At 46.2% G+C, this 22,641-nt stretch overlaps 1 protein-coding gene across 3 annotated transcripts in view; it reads right to left on the reverse strand.

Moving 5' to 3' along the window:
- The window catches only part of USP24 (ubiquitin specific peptidase 24), a 1,909,144-nt gene that overhangs the window by 1,397,301 nt on the left and 489,202 nt on the right, over nucleotides 1-22,641 (reverse strand). For all 3 annotated transcript variants that reach the window (XM_086952711.1, XM_086952716.1, XM_086952707.1), the window contains exon 24: nucleotides 4,627-4,693. In XM_086952711.1, coding sequence (XP_086808837.1) covers nucleotides 4,627-4,693 — 67 coding nt within the window. The remainder of the gene's footprint in view (nucleotides 1-4,626; nucleotides 4,694-22,641) is intronic.

Here is a 22,641-nt window from a genome sequence, read left to right on the forward strand (position 1 = left end):
GTACCAGTCAGCAACTCTCGCTTGCGTCCCTCAGGGAACAATGGGAAGACTACTTTCGCAGGCCTTTACATGATAGGGGATGGGTGAAAGCACTAGCATACACCAAGAAATTCTCCCGCAACTATCGCTTCAAAAACATACAATTACATATCCTTCATCTGGCATATCTCACTCCTGCAAAGCTTCAGAAGTACTTCCCTGATGGCGCCTTTGTATGCCCAAGATGTTGGGAGCCAGCGGCCTCCTTCTTCCACATGCTGTGGGACTGTCTGTCCCTCCATAGCTACTGGTGCACAGTCCATACTACTATTGGAACGGTCATGGGCCTCCGAGATCTAAACATGTGGGAAGCTAGTGCCCTTGGTATCGGTATGTGGCACAAGCACATGAAAGTCGAGATGTGCTTTGCCTCCCTAGTACTCCTTCTGGCCAAGCGATGCATAACAATGCACTGGAAGGCACCTGCCGGCGTGGGTGGGTGCAGTCAAGAAATGGGATGCAGCGGAGGAAGGCCTACTGCGCGAGGAGGAAGCCAGAGGAATTCACAAACATCCAATTTCCATGCCCTGGGCCATGCTACTTCACTCCTTTACGCATGAAATAGATGCAGCAGCGGACACGGTGGGAGGTGTTTCCCCCCCAAGCCCTCTTCAGCGGGGGGATCGCAACGGGCTCAAACACCTGCTGGGCCGCTCTAGATAGAAGTCATCGACTCACTGCCACATTCCCGCGTAGATGGCTCCTAGTGTTGTCCCCATCCCCCTCTCCCGGCCAGACTCGGCGCAAGTCCATCAAGATTTCCTGTAATAGTGCAGCTCTCAGGCATTTCCACATGTGTACATCCAGCATATGACAGTGCATCCCAGTTTATGTGTTTTATTACCCCAAGTTTATTTAAGGTTTATGTAAGGCAGAAGTTCCGAATCCCCCACGAGCTCGCGTATGGAGAGACACTACATCACACGCCCCTAACGTGGCCTGGAAAGCAACATCTGGGCGCGTACCCTGCATACGGTCATAGATTTGTGTGGGACAGTGTCACTTACTGAACTGAACTGAACGATACAGGCATAATCCTCTTCAACCCCTATGCTGGGGAGTTGTGATAAACGGTCCCCATGCGGGATCAATTTGTTTGTCGAACTCATCGACCATGAAAGATATGCTGTATGTTGTACAGGAAAAATACCAATAAAAATGTTTTACAAAAATAAAAAGGCAGCACTAGAAGAAGCGAAGACATTACGTCCCCATGAATCTAACCACCGGGCCTCCTGGGACGGAGGGTACAGCACCACAGGCAAACACGGAAAGGCATTGCGCAGTAGAGCGCCTTGAGTAGAAGGGTGGAAAGAAAGCCAGACCTGGTCGTGCGGAGCAGGACAATGACGGTGCAGTAGTGCCTAAGGCACCTGATCGCCTGTGGCAGGGCGCCCCCAAACCCCCAGAAGAGAATTATGGAGTGACGCTTCAAAGGGAAGAATCAACTCCCATCCACCAGAGCCCTGGTGGAGAATCTCCAAGAGGTTGTCTGTAGGAAATGGAGTGACAGGTTCACCCATCCTCAGAATACCAGTAGCCGTGGAAATGGCCAGAACAAAGGCCACACTGGCCTCAGTAGGGCGCCGCGGAGGGGAAAGTAATTACTCTGTGGGTGATGGTTGCAGACTGAGCCATCCGTCCCCATGTCCTGGGGAAAACCACCAACCCCAGAATAGTGGGGGATCCAGGGATGAATGGGGAACCTGAGTGGCCTTAGGGGAAGGCGGAGAGGCCGGTGGAGAAGCCAGCCGCAAGCCACGGCATGAAGGGTTTGAGCATTTAGACCTTGGGGAAGGCGAAGAACCTTCCCTGGAAGATGGCGGTGAAAATTCAACTACACGGTGCCCTGTGTCCGGGAAGGAACACACCAGCAAGTGACGGACCTCAGGAGAAGAAGGGACCCCAGGAGTTGAATCCAGAACCCGGCGCGGCTCCGTGGAGTCCACCATCGGCGCCTGATCAGCGTCGACGGAAGCTGGAGTAGGCCAACATGGCGCCGGGCCGACTCATGCCACCCCGTGCTCTCTAGGAGAATGGGACGAGGCCGGCGCCGAACCGGCGAAGGCGAGGTGCCGAAAGAGCACCGGCTTGACCTCAGACGGGGCAGCCGCCCGCGTCGAGGACCGAGAGGGGCTAGGGAAGGCGCCCCAGTTCCCGGTCTCCAACCACGACTCCACCGGAGCCGGGGAGGAAGGTTCCCGGTGCCAAGCCGGCACCGGCTCGACATTTGGTGAGGCAACTGCCTGCTTAAAGGATTGAGGGGGACTCGGGGACAAGCCCGGAATCCCGGAGATCCCCTGCAATACCACAGGGAGCCCTGTAGGGATTTGCAGCGAGGCAGGGACGCTAGGCGCCAAAGAGGGGAGCCCCGAAGGACTACACCTAGACGATGCCACTCTTCTACGACCTGAAGCCGAAAACTTTGGCGCTAGGTGCCGGCGACGCCACTGAAGTCCCCGCGCAAGGCAAGGGATCCGCAGACGTCAAAGGAGGTGGAGGAAGGGCCAAAGAAGCCTGCAGCACCGCAGTATAGGCTGTCATTTGAGCCCTAGTCACCTCCGTGCTGGGAAATGGCAGGTAGGGAGGAGACAAGCAGGGGAACTTGTCCCGGGGGAGCCGGCGCCCACAGTGGAAGGAGGACAAGCCCTCAGAGACATACTGAAAGACCTACCAGCCGGTGACACACGCCCAAAGGGCCGTGGCGAAAGGCGATTCTGCAAACAAAACCAGCGGCTCCTCGCCTCCGAGGTAGGGGACGGATGCTGAGACGACACCAATCTGGACTAGCGATGACAGCAACTTCATCAGGCGTTCCCACCATGATCTAGGCTTAAGGTGCTGGCAGGCGTCGCAGCTCTCAGAGTCGTGGTGCTCACCCAGGCACCACATTCAAATCGGTTGAGGGTCCGGGCACAGGAGGTACACGTCTTGAACCCCGAAGGCATTCGCACACTGTTCCACTTAACGTCGAAGCTTAAAAAGAGAATGGAAGGCCTGAAATCAGGCCAGGACAGTAAACCTGATCCGCGTTGCACGCGGAAAGAGAAAAAACTGACGTAGGCACGGCGGGGTGGGACTTATGTATCCTCGCTGACTTCACGAATGAGGACTACGTGAGGGTGGAGTCACGTGGTGCAGTCCCCCCAGCGTGCAGGAGTGCTGTGGCAGAAAATCTTTCCGGATCCAGTCTCACGCCTAGGGATAATTCTGCGTTAAGGAATCTACGGCTAGTGGTCTCCATCAGATAGGCCCAGCTGGGAATGGCCTGTGGGCTGAGGAAGCTAGTAGGAGACCTGCTATGCAGAAGGGTGATCACTCGGAAGGCAATAAAACTACGCGATCAAGACAATACCATAGTGGAGATCTACTAATGAACCACAAGGAGCCCGAAAGTATTGAATCGGACCACAAGAGATTACATCCGAACCAGTCAGTGGAAAAAAACTCTGGAAATTGGCTCAATGACCAATCGCAGTATCACCAAGAAAAGGAGTCACACTCCCTTGTGACTAGAAGAAAACTTATTTGAAAAAAAAACAACTTGTAATCATCAGAGCCCAACGCTGACAGATTTATACATAGCATGTGTAGCTACAGCACACATGCCTGCCTCGAACATTATGAATTTCATATGGTACTCAATCAAAGGGATCAAGGATCATCTAAAGATAATGTTTGCACATCAGGACAATGTTTTAAGACAGAGGAAAAAAATTAGAGCTAACCAACTTACAAATACATATGGCTACAAGTGTTATAAAATATGATTGAAAGTATACTATATAAGACTTTCTTCAGCAACTACAATATGCTATAATGATACATAAATGATGTAGACATGGACATTTGTCAATACTGTGTCAGTGGTAGGCAGATTTTATGGTGTAAAGAAAAATACCAAAACTCCGACGTATGATTTATTTGCAGTAATCACACCCAAATCTGTGACTGGTGTTTTTGTAAACACAATTAGAGAGGAGAAATCATTTTGGTTGGCTTATAAAATGTGGTGAAATACACTAAGATGGTATACCGGATATATTAAACAATGATACTACTGTAAACAGGCATCAAGAAACACTTAAATCGGCAATTAATTTTAATTGCGCATCGATTCAAGCATTATGCTTTATAATGCATTTCCAAACTGTGGGGCAAAGTAAGTGGGGAAGGGATGGAGACACAGGAGAGTGGTACAAAATAGGAGACAGAGGAGAATGGAAGACAGAAATGACTGGTGGGGAGGATGTGTGGCCAAACGGCAGACTCTTCAGCAACTAGGGGCCAGATGTAACAAAACCATAGTGGCAAAAAGTGACTGGAAACTGAACACATGCTTTTGCAACCAGTAAATTATTTTGTGAATCATTCTATATACCACTTCGCAAAGGAAGGAATCATATCAGGTTGCCGACTGACCTGACAAATGAATAGAGATTAGGCAGGTCACAATTTGAGGCCTACAACGATTTGCAACTATTATTTATATCAGATTTTAGACACTAAAAGCATTGATTTTCAACAGAAGGGAAACACTGGGTGTTAAGAATAGAGAAAGGAATTAAATTGCAACTAAAAACTTACCTCTATAGTTATCACGTATCGCTCTGCAAGCAGTAGTAGCCTCTCAATTATAACCAGTTTAGTTGACCTACAAGCAAAACCAATCATAAAAAAATGTTACATTCGCTCCAGTTTTCATTCTGTTTGTATGCAAGAGGTTGAAAGAAAGCATTCACAATAAACACAAAAACCAAGCTCTACCCAACTCTATGCCATGTCCCTGGTTTCTGAATGCGAGTTCACGAGGAGGAGATAAACTACAGCAGCAGACTAGCTCTCGACCACCATGATTTCCATACTCCATTCTTAACTACGCAAACCCCGTTGGAAGACTGTTAGCTGTCCCTGTTGACAGCACGCATCTCGTCATTAAAACTTAAAGGTAGAGTAGGCATATTTTTAAACAGTAGTTCCACAAAGGCATGCTTTTCAGCACACATGGCCTGTGCAATTAGTACATTTCACTCTAAAATAATGAGATTCCAACAACTACTGGGCTTTTTTTAAGAGGTTAGCACATGTGTAACTTTACCAATAGAAACAAGTTGAACACTGCTTTTTGTCAGCAAGAAATGTTGACTGCAAGACAAAAAGGGTTTTAGAGCACTAGTTACCTTTAACTACAATGACGTTTAGTATCTGCTATAAATGTACGTTTTGCATCATCCTGCTACCTAGACTTAGGTACCGAATTTATAAGTTATTTCTCTCAAATGTTTTACAATATAGGTGTGGCCATGGTCCTCCCTTTAGAAATACTATCCTGTGACATATGAGCAATCCCACAATTCCACACTTTTGAGGGGCATCTTCAGGCAAGTAAACTGTGTTTTGAGTGTTTTTCTTCAGTTTGAAACTTCTTTTCCTTTCATCTACCGCTCACTTGTCTTTTGTCATTAAGTATGGCTTCATGGTGTGTTTTTCTGCTTCACTCTTAGGCGTGTAGCTAACTATACTCAGAGAATACTTTCATTTACCACCTCAGCCAATATCTTCTGAATGTGAAGGTTATTGCTGTCTTATATTACTGATAATAAAACTAATAAGCATTTGTAATGCAATAGGTCTCGCATTAATAAATGTTTGAGCTATTGGCGTTGCTGATAATAATGCAACACCAATAGCTCAAACTTTCAGTAATGAGAGACCTATTGCATTGTAAATGCTTGTTTTTGGGTGGAATGGGGCACATATTATGCGCGTTCTTAATGTACATGGCATGCGCTAAACGAGACACCACCTCTGATTGTGTCTGAAGTGCCCCCTTATTTCATTTATAGAATTGCACGGAGCCAGAGTGTAGCCCCACTACGTCCTCGAAAACTGCATTGGGCCCCCATGCCTCCAGACATGCACAACACTTTCATTACTCGCGTCCATTTCCTTCGTAAAGCGTCCTTCTAAAGTTCATAAGCACCACCACCTTATGCTGCTTTTCAAGCTTTTAGACTGCTTTCTTTACATTACGAATCACATGCTCCACTCATGCTAAGGTACCCCGATTCTCAGATACTACATATTGCAGGACATCCGAGGTCTGTCTCACCCCCTACACGCCTACAATTTAAATGCACCATATCCTGGGAACATCGCAGCTGTGCTTAATTTGCAATGACCTGTGCTCGATCCAGATATCTGAGCCATGCGCGCGCCCCTCAAACTCTCTCCCCACTGCTGCAGCCTGCGCTGCCCTGAGCCTGTGTGAGCCCAGCACAGTTGCACTAACTTTCAGTGCAGCTAAGTAAGGGGGACAAGACGTGGGTCAGATGGGGCTCGCCATGTAGAAGCATCATTAACCATGCGGGGTATCCTCTTACTCCCAAACGTCTGTAGCGCATACAAAGCTCCCGCTCTGGCCCACACCTTACCTGGATCCCTCTGCAGGCTAGAAGAGCTCTTGGCAGCCGGACTTGCTATTCTCGCTCCTTTAGCCACTTCTTGGCCCAGGAAAACTGAGCCTGCCGGGATTGGTCACTTTGTTTATCTTTCCCCCCTCTGCCCCACCCGCCAACCTTTGTCTGAACAGACAAAGGCTGAGTCGCAGAACCATATTCAAATATATAGTTAAGAATGTACGCTTTTAGAAACATCACACTTTGCTTTGATAAAAGCCCAGTCAGTGGCTAAGTCAAGAGTTTTTGAAGCAGAGCTAAAAATGGGGCCTGGTTGCAATTGGACCGTTAAGGCTCTGTTTACAGGTCTGATCAGACCATGGCTCAAGTTTAAAAGGTTAGTTTGGGCACGGTCATTGTTTAAATGGCTGTCATGCTCGGAAGCCAATGAGTAAGAGGGAAGTTAATCAGGCTGAGACGAGGCCCCCACTGGACAAAACCTAGATTTAACAGAAATGAAGGTATTTACATGAAACAAGGACTCTGGTTTTAACCACTCTTTCGTGTTCAATGCCAATCAAACATGCAATGCACATATTAATGACATGCTAGTTAAATTAAGTGTGTCATTACTACCGCACAGCAGTAGAACAGCTTGAGAAAACAATGCTTATTGCCTCATAGTTATTCTACCAGTTGAATGAATGAATGAAAAAGCCTTTATATTGTGTGATAGCTACACTAAGGCCTCCCAGCGCCGGGGTTGGACGCGTAGAGAGAGAGACCATGATTAAGTGGGGTTTTGGAAGAACCACGTTTTGGGGAGTTTCCGGAAAGCAGCAGGTTGGATTCCTTATGTATGTATGGGGGGAGTGAGTTCCATAGTTTGGCAGAGTTGTAAGAAAAAGATTGTCTGCCACATCTAGCTCTCTTTATTTTTGGGAGTGTAGCAAGAGAGAGACAGTGGAACGAAGAGTTCTGCTAGGCTGGTACGGAATAATCATGGAGCGACTGATTGTTGGCCCCTTCCCCCAGAAAGCCTTGTGTGTAATGCACATTGCCTTGAACAGGATTCTCTCCCTGACAGGTAGCCAGTGAAGGCTTCTTAATGCAGGTTTAGCGGATTGTCGTTGAGGGAGTTAGAAAAGCAGACGAGCTGCGCAGTTTTGAAGAATCTGGAGCTTGGAGATTGAGAGTTGGAGGGCTCCTAAGTAGAGGGCATTACCATAATCCAGGCAAGAGAGTATACTCTTCTTGCCTGGAATGGAAGGAAAGCGGAAGTATCTTGCGAAGCATCCTCAGTAGGCCGTAGCAGGTGGCTGATAATTTAGTCGCCTGAAACTCAAAGCTGAGAGTGCGGTCCAAGCACCTACCCAGGCTTTTAATCTGCTTTTTGGGTTCTGGAGCGGGTCCAAGACAGATGGGCCAGAGCAGGTCAGGATTGAACACCGGCGAGTTTTTCGAGAAGCATAAGCCTTGTCCTCATTAAGTTTTAAGCAGGATAGCTCCATCCATTTGGCTACCTCCTCTAGACATTTTCCAAGGAGGCCAGATGACTTTTCAGGGTGGTTTAGAGCCACCACAAGTGATGTGTCATCGGAGTAGGTTACAATTCTTATGCCAAATGGACGGACTATCTCTGCTAATGGACGCATGTAAACGTTGAACAGTGTGGGGCTCAGAGATGATCCCTGAGGCACACCACAACTGAGGGTCATACGTTTGGAGATAACATCGCCCTCAAAGACCTGAAAGGAACGATCTTCTAGGAAAGACTGGATCCAGGTGATGACACCACCTGTCACGCCCAGGTCCCTAATCCTAAGGATCAATGTATCATGGTTGACATTGCTGAATGCAGCACTGAGGTCCAGATGGCTAATAGGTTCTGTACCACCTTGATCCAAAAACCTCCTGGATTCCTCTGTTACTGCAAGAAGAGGTGTTCTTGGTCCTGTGCTGGGAAAGGAAGCCTGTCTGAGAAGAGTGAAGTAGATTGTTGAATTCAAGGAACTCTACAAGAGTGGTATTGATGCGCCTCTCCAGGATCTTGCTAATCATAGAGAGAAGAGATGGGACGATAGTTCCCCAAATTGTCTTGATCAAGATTAGGCTTTTTTAGAAGTGCCTTCACCATTGCTCATTTCCAAGCTGGGGTGACCACACCTGTGGTGATGGAGGCATTGACCAAATCACGGATTACAGGAAGGATTTTTTTTGTAACCAGAGTCAGTGCATGAGGCCGTGCAGGTTCCCTGGGGGAACCTGATTTTACCAAAGCCATAATGCCTTCTAATGTTATAGGGTTCATTATCCCCTTCGATGCTGATGACGAGCTCAGCTCGTCATCAGCCACGGGTGACGTGTGCGGATGACGAGCTGAGCTCGTCATGTAACGCGGTTATTTGAAAACAGCCGCACAGCGCAAAAATAACCGCACCAGCGATGCGGTTAAGGGGATTTCTTCCAGGGCTGCTTGACAAATGTAAGGTACTAAGGCCACCTTACAACAGAAGTTTGTAACAGGCATTGTACCTCACTGCAGGGATTTAACTCCTTGTGCTCCAAGCATGGTTATGTACCGGTCTTTAGAACTACAGCACATAAAAACTGGGTGCCTTAAACCATACATGCAGATGTGCAAAGTGTAATATGCTGTTTATTACCATTGTTGAGGGAAGGGGCAGCATGGCCCAAGACATACAGATGGAGCAAACGTCAAGGCAAATTGTCTTTGGAAGCTTAAATATATTTTATCTATGATTTGGATGCAGGACCCCTGCTTTTTGTGGGTGCTACAGTGAGGCGAGGGGGCTTTGTGTGTCTTCGCCATGCTGGTGGGAATGGTGCGTCTTACACCATGTTTTAAAAAAATGCACAGACACAGGACATTCCCCAGCGCTGTGGATGGAAAGATTCAGCAAAATAGAAAGACCTCTTCCCCGGATGTTCACCCCAAAATGCTCAAATGAGGAGGCGGGTGCACTCACTAAACCTGAAGTGCAGAGCAAGGAGGTTTTCAGTGTCGGGCAGATGCGTTTGAGGTTTTAAGAGATGCACCGTGAAACCAGCTGACGCGTCCGAATCCCAGCTCACCACAGATCAACTTGTGTGATCCTGAGTAACTTACTATCGCTCCACATTTTAGTGCCCCTTAGCTGTGGAGATCGGGAACAGTATGAAAAATGGAGGATATTTGCAAGCAGGGGAGCTTGATTTTACACGCATGTGTGAAGTTTTGCTTCTGGGAGAGAGGTAAACAAATTAAATCCCTGGGTAGTGAACTGTTTGTGTAAAACCCGGCGGTAGCAGATTCCTCCATTTACACTCAGAACAACTCAGGCCACATAGAAGCAACATAAACCCTCTTGCTACCCAACGTCTGTAGCGCATACAAAGCTCCAACTCGGGCCCCCATTTCACCTGGATCCGTCTGCAGGCTGCGAGAGTTCTAGGCGGCCAGACTTGTTTTTCTCGCTCCTTCAGCCACTTCTTGGTCCGGGAGAGCTGGGCTTACGGGGATTGGTCTGTTTGTTTATTATTCCCCCGCCCTTTTTCTGAACAGACTGCCGGCTGCGTCGCAGCTTATCAGAGCGTGAACCCGCCAGCTCCATTCACAGCTTTCCCCTCATTTATATTTACATAGTGGCCGAATGAAACACAGCTAATCACAGTGTGAACCCGCTAGCTCCATTCACAGTTTAACCCTCATTTATATTAAAGCCGAATGAAAGAAAAAAAGAAAAAAAAAGCGCGCTTACGGACTAATAAAGGAGACAGTGTAGCACCGCAAGTCAACGATCCAGTCTGGATGGGCCGTCCCAAAAGGAGACAGAGCGGTAACAAAGAGGGAATAAGAAGCCTAATTTTTTTTTTTTTTTATTTCAAAAGTGTTTTATTGGTTGTTTCAGCAAAACATGTAAAAAGTAGATCCAGTAGCGAAATTAGAGTCATAATTTCACGGTTCAAAATTACTGTACGCTACAATGCATCATAGTACATGTCAATACAAAAAGTACATGGTTGGTATCTTGCCTAAAACAGCAGAGCACGTATCTTATACTCAATAACAATTTAGTAACAGACGTATTCCAACAGCATTTTACTCATTCAGAAAGGAAAATGTTCTATGATAAATAATAGTACAATGATGGGAGTCTGCGAACACCTGGAGATGGATCGTGGACGGTGTGTGGACCATTCTAAGGTGGCTTATGTGTCGTGAAGTAGTTATCCAGAGTCGACCATAATTTTCTAGTGGGAGGGCGCCACGGTGTCTGATGGAGTGCAATATTGTCTGCGCCACGTAAGCTGATTATCCAATTCAGCCACCCTGCGAAGTTGGCTTTGCTGGTATCTTTCCAGTTGCTAAGGACTGTCTTAACCGCCGCCGTGAGGAGGAGGTCAAGTAATGCCTTATCGTCTGCAACAAGGGATGGGTCCTGGGTGAATCCGAAAACTAGGTAAGGAAGCTCTTTTGCTGGTGTAATGTGGAATAGTTTTGAGATCAATTCGAATATCTTCTCCCAAAATTGTGCTACGCAGTCGCATTCTAGGATAATGTGTGATAAGTCACCCTCCGCACGTTTGCAATTCCAGCAAAAGGTGTCTGGGGTGATGTGTGCAAATAAACGTGCTGGGGTCCAGAAGGCCTTATGTAGGAGCCAGTATTTTGTCTGAGACAGCGTAGGGCTGATTTTGTGTCTCATGCAAGATATCCATGTGTTGGTCCAATCTAAGTCTGTGATTGGCCTGGATGACAGGTTATTCCAGAATTGTGTGATTGGGGCAGTAAGGCTAGATTGTTGGGGACGGCTGAGTCTATAGAGAAAGGAAACATGGTGTCCTAGTCTGTTCAATCTGGCAAGGTATGTTGGGAGGGAGTGTGGTGTCGGGGAGAGTTTTGTTTTGGACAATGCTGTTTTTACGTTTAGGAAGTTGTAAAATTCAATTGGTTCAAGATCGTATTTGATTTGTAAGTCACTGAATGGAATAGAGTATGCCCCCGCAAATAGCTGGTATGGGAACAATATGCCTTTTTTGATCCATGTCGCATTGTGCATAGGTTTCCCCTTGTACATAATGTTCCGGTTGTCCCATAGGGATTCCCATTGTGAGCCCCGAATGATGTTTTCTAGGATTCTGTCAAACTGCAGGAGAGCCGATTTGGTGTTATGAAATATTGATTTAGAGTGGGTTAGTTTGTTTAGGTTAGACGAGTGGGGTGATACCGTCTAGGATTTCCTTCTCAATTTCTAGCCACACTGGATTATAGTCAGGTGAAGGTGCGAGCCAGTAGGCTCCTTGTTTGGCTAGGAAGGCAGCTTCATACCTTTTAAAGTCTGGTAAATTGACCCCACCTGCGGATTTGTCTAAGCGAAGCTTTTTTATGCTGATTCTTGCTCTTTTCCCTTTCCATAGGAAGTTAGAGATGGCCATGTCTAATTTGTGATAGAAGTCTGATGTGAGGGTTAGAGGGAGCATAGAAATTAGGTAATTAACTAGAGGTGAAATCATCATCTTGATGGTCTCCACTCTGCCCCACCAAGTAATGAACCGAGGGGACCACCCCTCTAGTTGGGTCTTGATTTTATTTAAAGTTATCTTTTCATTTCGTTGGAGGGTCTCCATAAGGGAGTCACCAAACTCAATACCTAGGTATTTCACAAACTCTGGTTGCCAACATAGTCCTGAGTTTCCCAGCACCTCTTTGGGTGTTAAAATATTGAGTGGCTTGACCTCAGACTTATCCCGATTGAGTTTGTATCCTGAATGGGAGGAGTAAGTATCAATGGTGGTCATTAGTGCAGGGATGGAGGAGTCTGGTGATTCTGTTACAGTCAAGGTATCGTCCGCATAGGCGGCTAGTTTGACGCACTTATCTCCAAATTTCACTCCTTTGATGCTTTCATTATTTTTTATATTAGCAATTAGGGGTTCCATTGCTAAGAGGAAGAGTGATGGTGAGAGGGGGCAGCCCTGTCTCGTCCCTTGTTCTAAAGAAAAGGGGTCCGATAATGAACCATTTATAGCAATGCGTGCGGAAGGTGAACGGTATAGGGCCATAACCAAATCAGTGAATGTTCCCCCAGGTTAAAGACGGACATACAGCTCTTGAGGAAATACCAGGAGACTCTGTCAAACGCCTTCTCTGCGTCGAGAGTAATGGCTACGGCTGGGGCTGCGAGTATTCTGGCTTTTTCAATGACGTGACAGAGGATCCTTGTATTATCGTTAGACATGCGCTGCTTCATGAAACCTACTTGTGATGTACTAATTAGCTTTGGGAGTTGTAAGTTTAGTCGTGTGGCGAGGATCTTTGCGTATATTTTGCAATCTAAGTTAATTAGGGAGATTGGTCTGTAATTTTTGGTCAGCAGAGGGTCTTTACCTTCTTTAGGTATGACTATGATGGTAGCTTCACTCATCAATTTGGTTATACTTTTTGTTGCGCTAAAGGATTGGAAAAGTTTTAGAAGAGTCGGGCTCAGGGAGTTCGTGAGTTCTTTATAAAAGCTGGCCGAGAACCCGTCAGGGCCCGGTGCTTTCTTACATTTCAGTGTTTTAATGGACTCTGATACTTCCTGTAGGGTAATCGGAGAGTTCAGTGTGTCCTTGTCAGCATCGTTGAGTTTAGGTAGACCCAGTGAGGTTAGGTATCTGTTACACTCTTCTGAGTTAAAGTCTAGATTATTTTTGTACAGGTCTTGGTAAAATGATTTAAATGTATTGAGAATTAGGTTCTGCTTTGTTTGGATGACATTGTTGCTATCTTTAACTGAGGCGATGTTGAACTGCATTTTTTTATGTTTTAGATATGACGCTAAAATCTTTCCAGCTTTGTTGCCCTCACAAGTCTTTAGAGCCTTAAACTTATTGACCCAGACCCCCGCCCTTCTACTGAGTATCGAGTTGTATTCATATTGGAGTTTAGTGAGGTCGTGTAGAATCAGAGAATTTTGGAGATCTGCCATATGCGCGGTTTCTAGATTTTTAATATTATCCGCCAGAGTGGACAAATCTTTGTTTAATTTTTTGTTAGCTTGAGCTCGAATGCCTATTATTACTCCTCTCAGCGTGGCCTTGAGTGCCTCCCATGCATTCGCTATGTCCGAATCAGGGGTGTCGTTAAGTTTGAGGTAGTCTAGGATGGCGGCCTCTATCTTTTGTTTGTTTTCCGGCTCAGAAAATATTTCGTCATTGAATCTCCATCTTTTAGGGGGGAGAATGGAACTGGAGCCCACTAGTTTGGTCTGTATGCTTGAGTGGTCGGAAATCAATTTAGGGGCAATACTGGTTTCTTCGATGAGGTGAGTGAAGGGGCTATTAATGAGGATATAATCTATCCTCGAGTAGGAATTGTGAGGAGGCGAGTAGAAGGTGTAATCTCGGCGTCGGGGTGTTGGAGTCTCCACGAGTCGTGTAGATTGAATCTGGAGCATAGGCGGTGTAAACTAGTGTGCGATCGTGTAGGGTGGTAGGAGTAATTCGAGTGACGATCGGTGATTGGATCTAGTGGCAGGTTGAAGTCACCTCCCATAATTAGTAATTCTCCTTGGGGTACGCCTTCTAGGGTCAGGGTTAGTGAATCCCAAAACTCTGGGTCGTCGTTATTGGGGCCATATATGTTCATGACATGGATATGATCTTCGTTTCTCTGAAGGTGTGCCATGATGAAGCGGCCGTTATTGTCGTGAGTGTGTGAAACTATGGAGAAGTTGGATTTCTTAGCTATTAGTGTAAGAACCCCCCTCTTTTTGCTAACTGCTGGAGAGCAAAGATTGTGAGATATCCAATGTTGGTTTATAAATTCAGCGTCATCTTTTGACAGTTTAGTCTCCTGCAGGAGGAGGATGTCGCCCTTGGATTTGGACAGGTACTCCAGAACTTTTCTCCTCTTGACCGGGTGATTGAGGCCTTTAACGTTGAAGGAAACAATATTAAGGCCCTCCGAAATAGATGTATTACGAGTCATTGGTTACTATGGTGTCGCTCTTGTTTAGGTGGTATATTGTTAAAGAATAGGCTAGAGAGTAGTGGGTGATTGTTGAGTATGAATGAGTAAGCTGTTTCGTTGGGTCTGTTCTGTCTCGCGTGTATTGCTGTTACAATGGTGTCGATTGAGCAAGCGTTGTTCGAGTTTGTGGTGAGCATGGTACTGTAGTCTATTACTGGGGATAGGCTAATAGTACGGTCAGTTAGATCGCTATGAGTGTTCTGTGGGGGCCCCCTTGAAATATCGGCAAGTAGTGCTTTTGTAGACATATAGTTGAGAAAAAGCATTAACCATAAACACAGAAAGTATGCTGAAACAATCCAGATTTTTTTCTTCCCTTTCCCCCCTTGCCCCCCTCCTCCCCCCTTCCTTGCTCCCTCTCCTTCCCTCCCCCCTCCCGACTCCCCTCTCAAAAGAACTTAGGAACTGCGACGGCATTGCCATCCATCTGCGACGCAGGAAGGGATTAGAGTGGTAGATGTAACAGGGAACAAATAACTAACAATATTCGATAGCTGTATGTAGTAAGCAGTATATAGTAGGTTTTGAGACACTGATAGAGCGGATGATCATGAAACTTAACTATGCAGTGAAGTTTAAAAACTTATTAATTAGGAGTATTAAGGAAAAGGTAGCTAAACATGACTGTTTAGTCGCGCATACTGTATACATTTTGTATGTGTAAAACATGCGTAATCAAAAACAAGATAACATGAGGGGACTTTCTATAGGTACAGACATAATCTCTGAGCATCTCTGAGTCCCTGGTAAGTTAATGGTGTTAAAGGCTATGGAACAGAGCATTCGCCTCGATTTCGGTTTAAAGAGCACAAAGCGAGTTATATTCTATAACACTAGATAAGGAAATTAGTGGATGTGCAGGTGACCTCGGTATGAACACTGAGCGGTCTTACCTGACGGAGTCAATCAGTTCAATTCAAAACATCAACAATAACTGAAGCGGAAGAGGCAGCAGGATGTTCGACTGCCCAAGGGTGAATACCATTTCGACTTACTATCTACTGTAAAAGACACTGAACAATGACATCACTAGGTACTTCAAGTTAGAGGCTTGAGATTGTTATGTTAGAGTCACCCATGACCAGAACCCGAGTTTATATTTTCTTGCGAGTTGGTCTTCTGTTTGTTTGAAGAGCCATTGGACAAGTCCATGCTCTGCGGTGGAGAGTCTCCAATGAATTGCGCCAGTGCGTTAGGGTCCGTGAAGAACTTCGGTTTGCCCTGTATGGTGATTCTGAATTTCGCCGGACCAACAAAGGAGTACTGAAAACCTTTCGATCTAAGTTTTTCTCTCAGGGCCAGGAAGCCCTTCCGGACTTCGAGTGTGTCTTTCGAGTAGTCCTGGGTGAAAGTTATATTATGGCCTTCCCAAGTGATTTTGTGATTGCGTCTTGCGAATTGAAGTATAGCTTCCGTATGCTGGCACCTCATTGGTTTGCATATCAGTGGACGCGGGCCTCTGTAACCGTGAGGGATGTAGCTGGGAACTCTGTGGGCTCTGTCGAGTTCAAACTCGTGGTGGAAGGGAATCCATGTTATCTTCGGAATCCAAGCTTCTAGAAAGTCTACACAGGAATTCGCGTCTTTCTCTGCATTTTCTGGGATTCCAAAAATGCGCACGTTGCCCCTTCTATTTCTGTCCTCCAACTCCGCTAACTGGCATCTGAGCTGGTCCGTTGATCCCTGGAGTTGCTGTATGGAGTTGGATGCAGTATTGGTTTTATCTTCCAAGTCACTAATTCTCTGTTCCGCTTCATCTATGCTTTTGTGTACAGAGCTCATGTCAGCTCTAATTGCAGTAAGTTCCAGATGCATAGAGTCAGTGTTGGATTTGGTTGACTTTGCTAGGTCGTGTACTTCTGCTATTTTTTTCAGGATTACCTCTAGGGTACTACTAACGTCCGCCCTCGATTTAATAGGAGAGTCCGACAATGAGGGTTCCGATTTTACCTTTTTGTTTTTCTCATCCCTGTCAGCCATTTTGAAGGAGATTCGTGTGTGGTTGGCGCTATTGCGGTTGCCTTCCAGTTTGCGAGAAATGACAGGATGACCTGTAGGGTGTCAGCGTTGGTCGAGTCAGATTGTCAAACAGAGACCCCAAGGTTCTGTCTTAGATCTCAGAGTTCTGGCAGGTAGCGACGGCGTGCTCCAGATAAGGACCGGATCTCTTGTGCTAGAGCTTTGGCTTTCTATTGGAGTGTGAAGTAAGCTAGTACTTCCCAAAATGGTACATTTTTGAATGTTGGGTAATGCTCATTCGTCTTGCACTACTTGTGATTGCAACTCTATTTGTGACTGCATCCCCATGTGATATTGTGGCATCAGGAATGGTAGGTTGAGCTACAGCACCTTGGGTCTGCAGGGCTGATTGTACAAAGATCACATTTGCTCAAAGTTCACAGTGTCCACTTATCATTGTTGTTTTCGCGCCCAAAAAGTCGGTAGAATTTAGCACAGTCGCCATTTTGGGGTCAGGCGCTAGTGAAGGTAGGCTCCTCCAGGTTTTAGCCAGATCGCTGATCAAAATGCGCTCTCTCAATCAGGGGTCCCCTTCAGAAAGGTGCAGGGTGAAGTCGCTATGCCGTTGAAGCGATTCGCTGGATAATTGCAGTGATACAGCGCATTTGCAATGTTCTACGATCGAGGCCGATAGCGGGCGGCCATCTTAGGGACAGGCAGGCAGTCGAGCATAAGGAGTCACCGGTAATTAGGATCCAAGCCGGTTAAATGAAGTTGTTTCACACCGGAGAGTCAGACATTAACTAGAGTATCATCTAAGGCTCACCTCTTCTCCGTGTGAGACTCTTAGATCCGCCGTTGCCCGATATGTGACATGCAGCTTACCAGCGCGCTGCTCTGGGGCTCATCTCCAGTCGCCTAATTTTTAATCGGAAGCCAGCGTTTAGCATGGACGATGACGCAAGCCAATGGAAATAAGGGGCATGGCTTACATTCCACTTCTAATACCTACCCTACTACAATATGCCTCGCAGAGCGAGTAGCGCATGCAAGCTGCAACGCTGGACAAGACCTTAAAAGGAAGACTAATCAAACAATGATTCAGAGGCATAAAATAAGTTCTGAGATTTAGGACCTTCAAAATGTAAATTAGCCACATAATTGTCTTTATTCCACCCATGACTGTCCAGCATAATATCTCCTTGTGTCTGGTGATCGCCCGCAAAGATATTTCGGACATTGCAAGAATGGTCATGTCCCTGCAACATGATTTTTCCACACACAGGTGCAAAACCGCAGCCTGTACATGCCAGTTTCCTGAGAGAATGACTGGTCCCATTCAAGGCCAGGTATGGTTCAGCTGCAGAGCTCTGAAGTTCAAATTTATTTTCACTCAATTTGAAGCCACTTGAATTACAGCTGGCTTGATCATCCTTAGTCTCCAGAGAACAGCTTTTATGAGAGACATTGGGTGAAGAACATACACCAGAGTTATCTTAGGTCAGTATATCTCACACACTTACTTCTCCTTTTTGGCGTATGTCTTCAATAAATAGCTGAAGACACTGACAACACCAAAGAAGTCAGACACAGATTTACAAAAAAATATTTTTAAGTATTTTGAGACACCACAAAGAACAGGATCAACCAGAGGGTTCCAGAATTTATAAGTTATAGTAAATGAAAGCATTTCACTCAACTGCGAACAAGCACTAGCAAATTCAGCTAATCTAACACTTTAAAACGTTTTCACTAAAAAAGTTGGTTTACTTGTAATGCGGTCACTTCAAGTAAATTTATGTGACTGACTCCAGTAAGGAGCTAGTCAGGGGAACCAGCAAGGTCCTCAGAAACACTTACCTCGAGGGTAGAAGCAATCCTCAGTCAGGCACTTTTATCCGCTGCATTGACTTTCTATGGAAGTGGTCCTGATGCAAGTGATGAAGGATGCTGAAGATGCACAAAGGATGCTGTGGCTGCAATGAGGTAAACAGGGGTCTTCCTAGGTCTATTCCTCAGTCCATGTCTACATTCCTCAAAGTCCTCCTGGTCGAAGTCTAGTTTACACCTGGCTACCTGTCACACGGTATCATGGTCACAGCCAAATCATTCCCTGGGTGTTAACTGTGCTTCTGGGCAACCAATCAACATGTTGACAACTTTACCAGGCTCATCAAACTCAGGTGCAACTTTGGGCATCAGGTCCTGGTCTCTGGTGGTGCGAGGCAGACAGAGATGGCAGCCTGAAGATTCTGGGATACCAACACTCCACAGCAGGCTTCTCAGCTGTTGTGGCCCTGTGCGGAGAACAGGAGGCCAGCAAACTGGCTGTTAGAGTTTCTTGACTTTAACTGGGCTCTGGAGACTACCTTTCTATGAGCAGGACACAGTAGGCACAGTCCATCTCATTTGCTAGCCACGAGGCTCAGCAGGTGCAGTCCATGCCAGTGCAGCCTCTTTGCCGGTTCCGCAGTGCAGCAGGGCAGTCCTCCTTCAAGTTCAGACTAGATCCGAGTTCTGGGTGTCAGGGTACCCAATTTATGCTCAGGAAATGCCCTCAGGGTAGGATGTGGTTGACAGCCAATGGGCTGTGAAGTTCCCTTCCTCCTGATAACCACTCCTGGGAAATATGGCATCTGGCTATGTTATGTCATGTTATATTATGTTATGTTATATTAATATGATCTTTAAAGCAAGCGAATAACCTAAGGTGTCTTGGCGCTCAACCTGACCGTAAGCCCTGAGGGAAATGGGGGGTGGGGAGGCCTTAAGAATTAGTTTAAAAATAACCAAGTTTTCACTTCTTTTCAAAAAGAGATGCAAGAGTTGGCATCTATCATATTTGCCGGGAGTGTATTCCATAATTTGGCTGAACAATAGCCTATACTTCGACCTCCCCAGCTCGAGGTTCGAATCCTTGGTACCAACATTAACCTGGCATTAGTAGACCTTAGCTGTCTGCCTGGGTGGTACCAGGAAAGGAATATGCTATTTACCAGTATGCAGCTATTCTTGGCATGTAGGGCTGCTGACATTCATATCTTGTGCATAGATCGCCGCCTAGTGTTGGGTTCGGATGATTGCACTTGTTGTCCTGCAAGAGTCTTCGAAGTATCACGAGATAGATGACTCCCCCCCTGGACTACAGTGCGCATGGGCATCTTCTCCATCCTCAGATTGTTTTTCGCCATTGTGGCAGAGATGGAGTATAGCAAAGTAAGAGATGGCCATGCAAAAGAGAATCCTGCAGCTGCAACAGGCACCGGGGAGGAGGCTGGGCGATATGAATGTCAGCAGCCCTACATGCCAAGAACAGATGCATACTGGTAAGTAGCATATTCCGTTCGAGGCATGTTGGCTGCTGAATTCATATCTTGTGCACAGACTGTATAGCAGTATCTCCACTAGTGGTGGTCACCTGTACCAGATGCAGCAGTCTGAAAAAGAGTTAAGGACAGCCTGGCCTACAGCAGCTTGCTGCTTTGATTGCACGTCTACACAATAGTGTTTAGTGAAAGTGTGTATGGTAGACCATGTAGCTGCCCTACATATGTCTTCAAGGGGAATATTCCCTAGGAAAGCCATGGATGCCCCCATTTTAAGCGTAGAGTTTACTCTTGGGGGAACTGTTAGAGTGAGTTTAGCTTTTTGATAACATATTTGAGTGCATTTAACTATCCACCTGGCTATTCCTGATTTTGAGATGGGATTACCTTTATGTTGCGGTGAAAAAGCAACAAACAGGTGCTTTGTTTTCCGAAATGATTTAGTCCTGTCAACATAATATAGCAGAGCTCTCCTTACATCTAGTGTGTGTAGGGCTCTCTCAGCTACTGACTGTGGGTTCAGGGAGAACACTGGCAGTTCTATTGATTGATTGATATGGAAAGTGGATATGACTTTTGGCATAAACTTAAGGTTGGTCCTAAGTACTACCCTATTTGCATGTATTTGCATGAAGGGTTCTTGAATTGTTAGTGCCTGAAGCTCACTCACTCGCCTGAGGGAGGTAATGGCAATCAAGAATGCCACTTTCCATGTCAGAAATTGCAATTCACATGAGTGGAGTGGTTCGAAAGGAGGTCCCATAAGCCTGGTAAGTACCAAATTTAAGTTCCAGACTGGTGAAGGTGGGTGCTTTGGAGGGATTATCCTTTTAAGACCCTCCATCATAACCTTGATTGGTGGTACCCTAAACAGGGAAAGGTGTTGCCTGTTCTGGAGATATGCTGTTGTAGCAGCAAAATGTAGTCTTATAGAAGAGTATGCTAGATGCAAGAGGTAGCAGATAATGTTTTGGATGGAAGCATCTAATGGATTGATTTGTTTATTGTTGCAATAAATTACAAATCTTTTCCATTTAGCTGCGTAGCATGTTCTATTAGTAGGCAGTCTTGCCTCCTTGATAATGTTCATGCAATCAGGAGGTAAGTTAAGGTATCCGAACTCTAAGACCTCAGGAGCCAAATCGCTAGGTTCATCTGATTGGGATCTGGGTGTCTGATTTCTCCATGGTTCTGAGTTAAAAGATGGTGCGAGAGGCGCAGCCTTTGATGGGGAACTACTGAAAGTTCCAGGAATGTTGTGTACCATGGCTGTCTTGCCCATGTGGGAGCAACCAGGATCATTGTGAGTGACTGCTGACGTAGTTTGCGGGCCACCAGCGGAATCAGTGGAGCTGGTGGAAAAGTGTACGCAAATCTGCCTGACCAGTTCATCCATATCGCATTGCCCTTTGACAACGGATGTGGGAGCCTGGCGGCAAAGTATTGGCATTTTGAGTTTTCGTTTGTGGCAAACAGATTTTTCTCTGGGTGCCCCCATTTTTGGAAGAATGGTTGGAGAACTTGAGGGTGAATCTCCCATTCGTGTAGCTGCTGACTGTATCTGCTTAGCAGATCCTCTACTTGATTATCTTTCCCTGGCAGGTGTTCTGCTAGGAGAAAATGTTTCTTGGAATTGCCCACCTCCCTATGCTCTGTGCTAAGTGGGACAGCTGTGGAGAGTGTGTCCCTCCTTGTTTCTGGATGTAGTACATGGCTGTCATGTTGTCTGTCCAGATCAACACAGCCTTGTTGTACAAGTATTTCTGGAATGCTTTTAGTGTTAGAAATATTGCTAGCAACTCTAGTTGGTTGATATGCAGTTTCTTTTGTCTGATTGTCCAGAGTCCTTGGACTGTGTATTGAAATAAGTGGGCTCCCCAACCGGTCGGTGATGCGTCCGCTGTTAGCAATAGTTGTGGAACTGGCTCTTGGAACAGTCGCCCCTTGGAAAGGTTTTGTGGGTTCCACCGCTGCAGAGAGTTGTAAGCGCGACTGTTTACCAACACTAGGTCCTTCAGTTGTCCCTGAGCTTGGTTCCACTGCCGCGCTAGGCATTCTTGCAGTGGACACATTTGAAGTCGGGCATGAGGGACAATGAATATGCAGGAGGCCATCATGCCTATGAGCTGCATGAACACTCGAGCTGGCAAAGAGTGTTGTGGCTGAAATCTTTGAATGAGAGTCTGCATGTTGGCTATCCTGGCTGAATTTGGATATGCCTTTGCTACTGAGGTATATATTGTAGCCCCCAGATATTGATATATGTGGGAGGGCTGTAGATGCGATTTTGGGTAGTTTATGGAAAAACCCAGGCTGTGTAGCAGCTGGAGTGTCTGAGACGTATGGCTTGCACACTGCGCGTACGAGTTTGCTTTTACGAGCCAAACGTCCAGGTATGAAAACACGTGGATGTGTTGCCTTCTGAGGTGTGCAGCTACTACCGCTAAACATTTCGTGAATACTCTTGGGGCTGTGGTTACCCCGAAGGGGAGAACCTTGAACTGATAATGTTGACCTTCTATTGTGAACCTGAGGTATTTCCTGTGAGCTGGATGTATAGGTATGTGAAAATATGCGTCCTTGAGGTCTAATGTTGCTAGGAAGTCGCCTTTCTGGAGTAACGGAGTACTTGTTGTAGAGTGATCATATGGAAGTGCTCCGAGGGTATGTATTGGTTCAGCGGTCTGAGGTCCAATATTGATCTGAGGGCCCGTCCTTTTTGGAATAAGGAAGTATAGTGAGTTTACTCCTGTCCCTTGGTATCGAAAAGGGACTGGCTCTATGGCCCCCTTTTCTAGCATGGATTTCACGTCTTGTTGTAACAGGGTGATGTGTTCTTTGGACATAGGACGGTGCTTGGGTGGTATGTTGGGTGGAGTAGAAGTGAGTTCCAGGCAATAAC

Source organism: Lissotriton vulgaris, chromosome 1_1, assembly GCF_964263255.1.
Source record: "Lissotriton vulgaris chromosome 1_1, aLisVul1.2, whole genome shotgun sequence".
NCBI classification, from domain to species: domain Eukaryota; kingdom Metazoa; phylum Chordata; class Amphibia; order Caudata; family Salamandridae; genus Lissotriton; species Lissotriton vulgaris.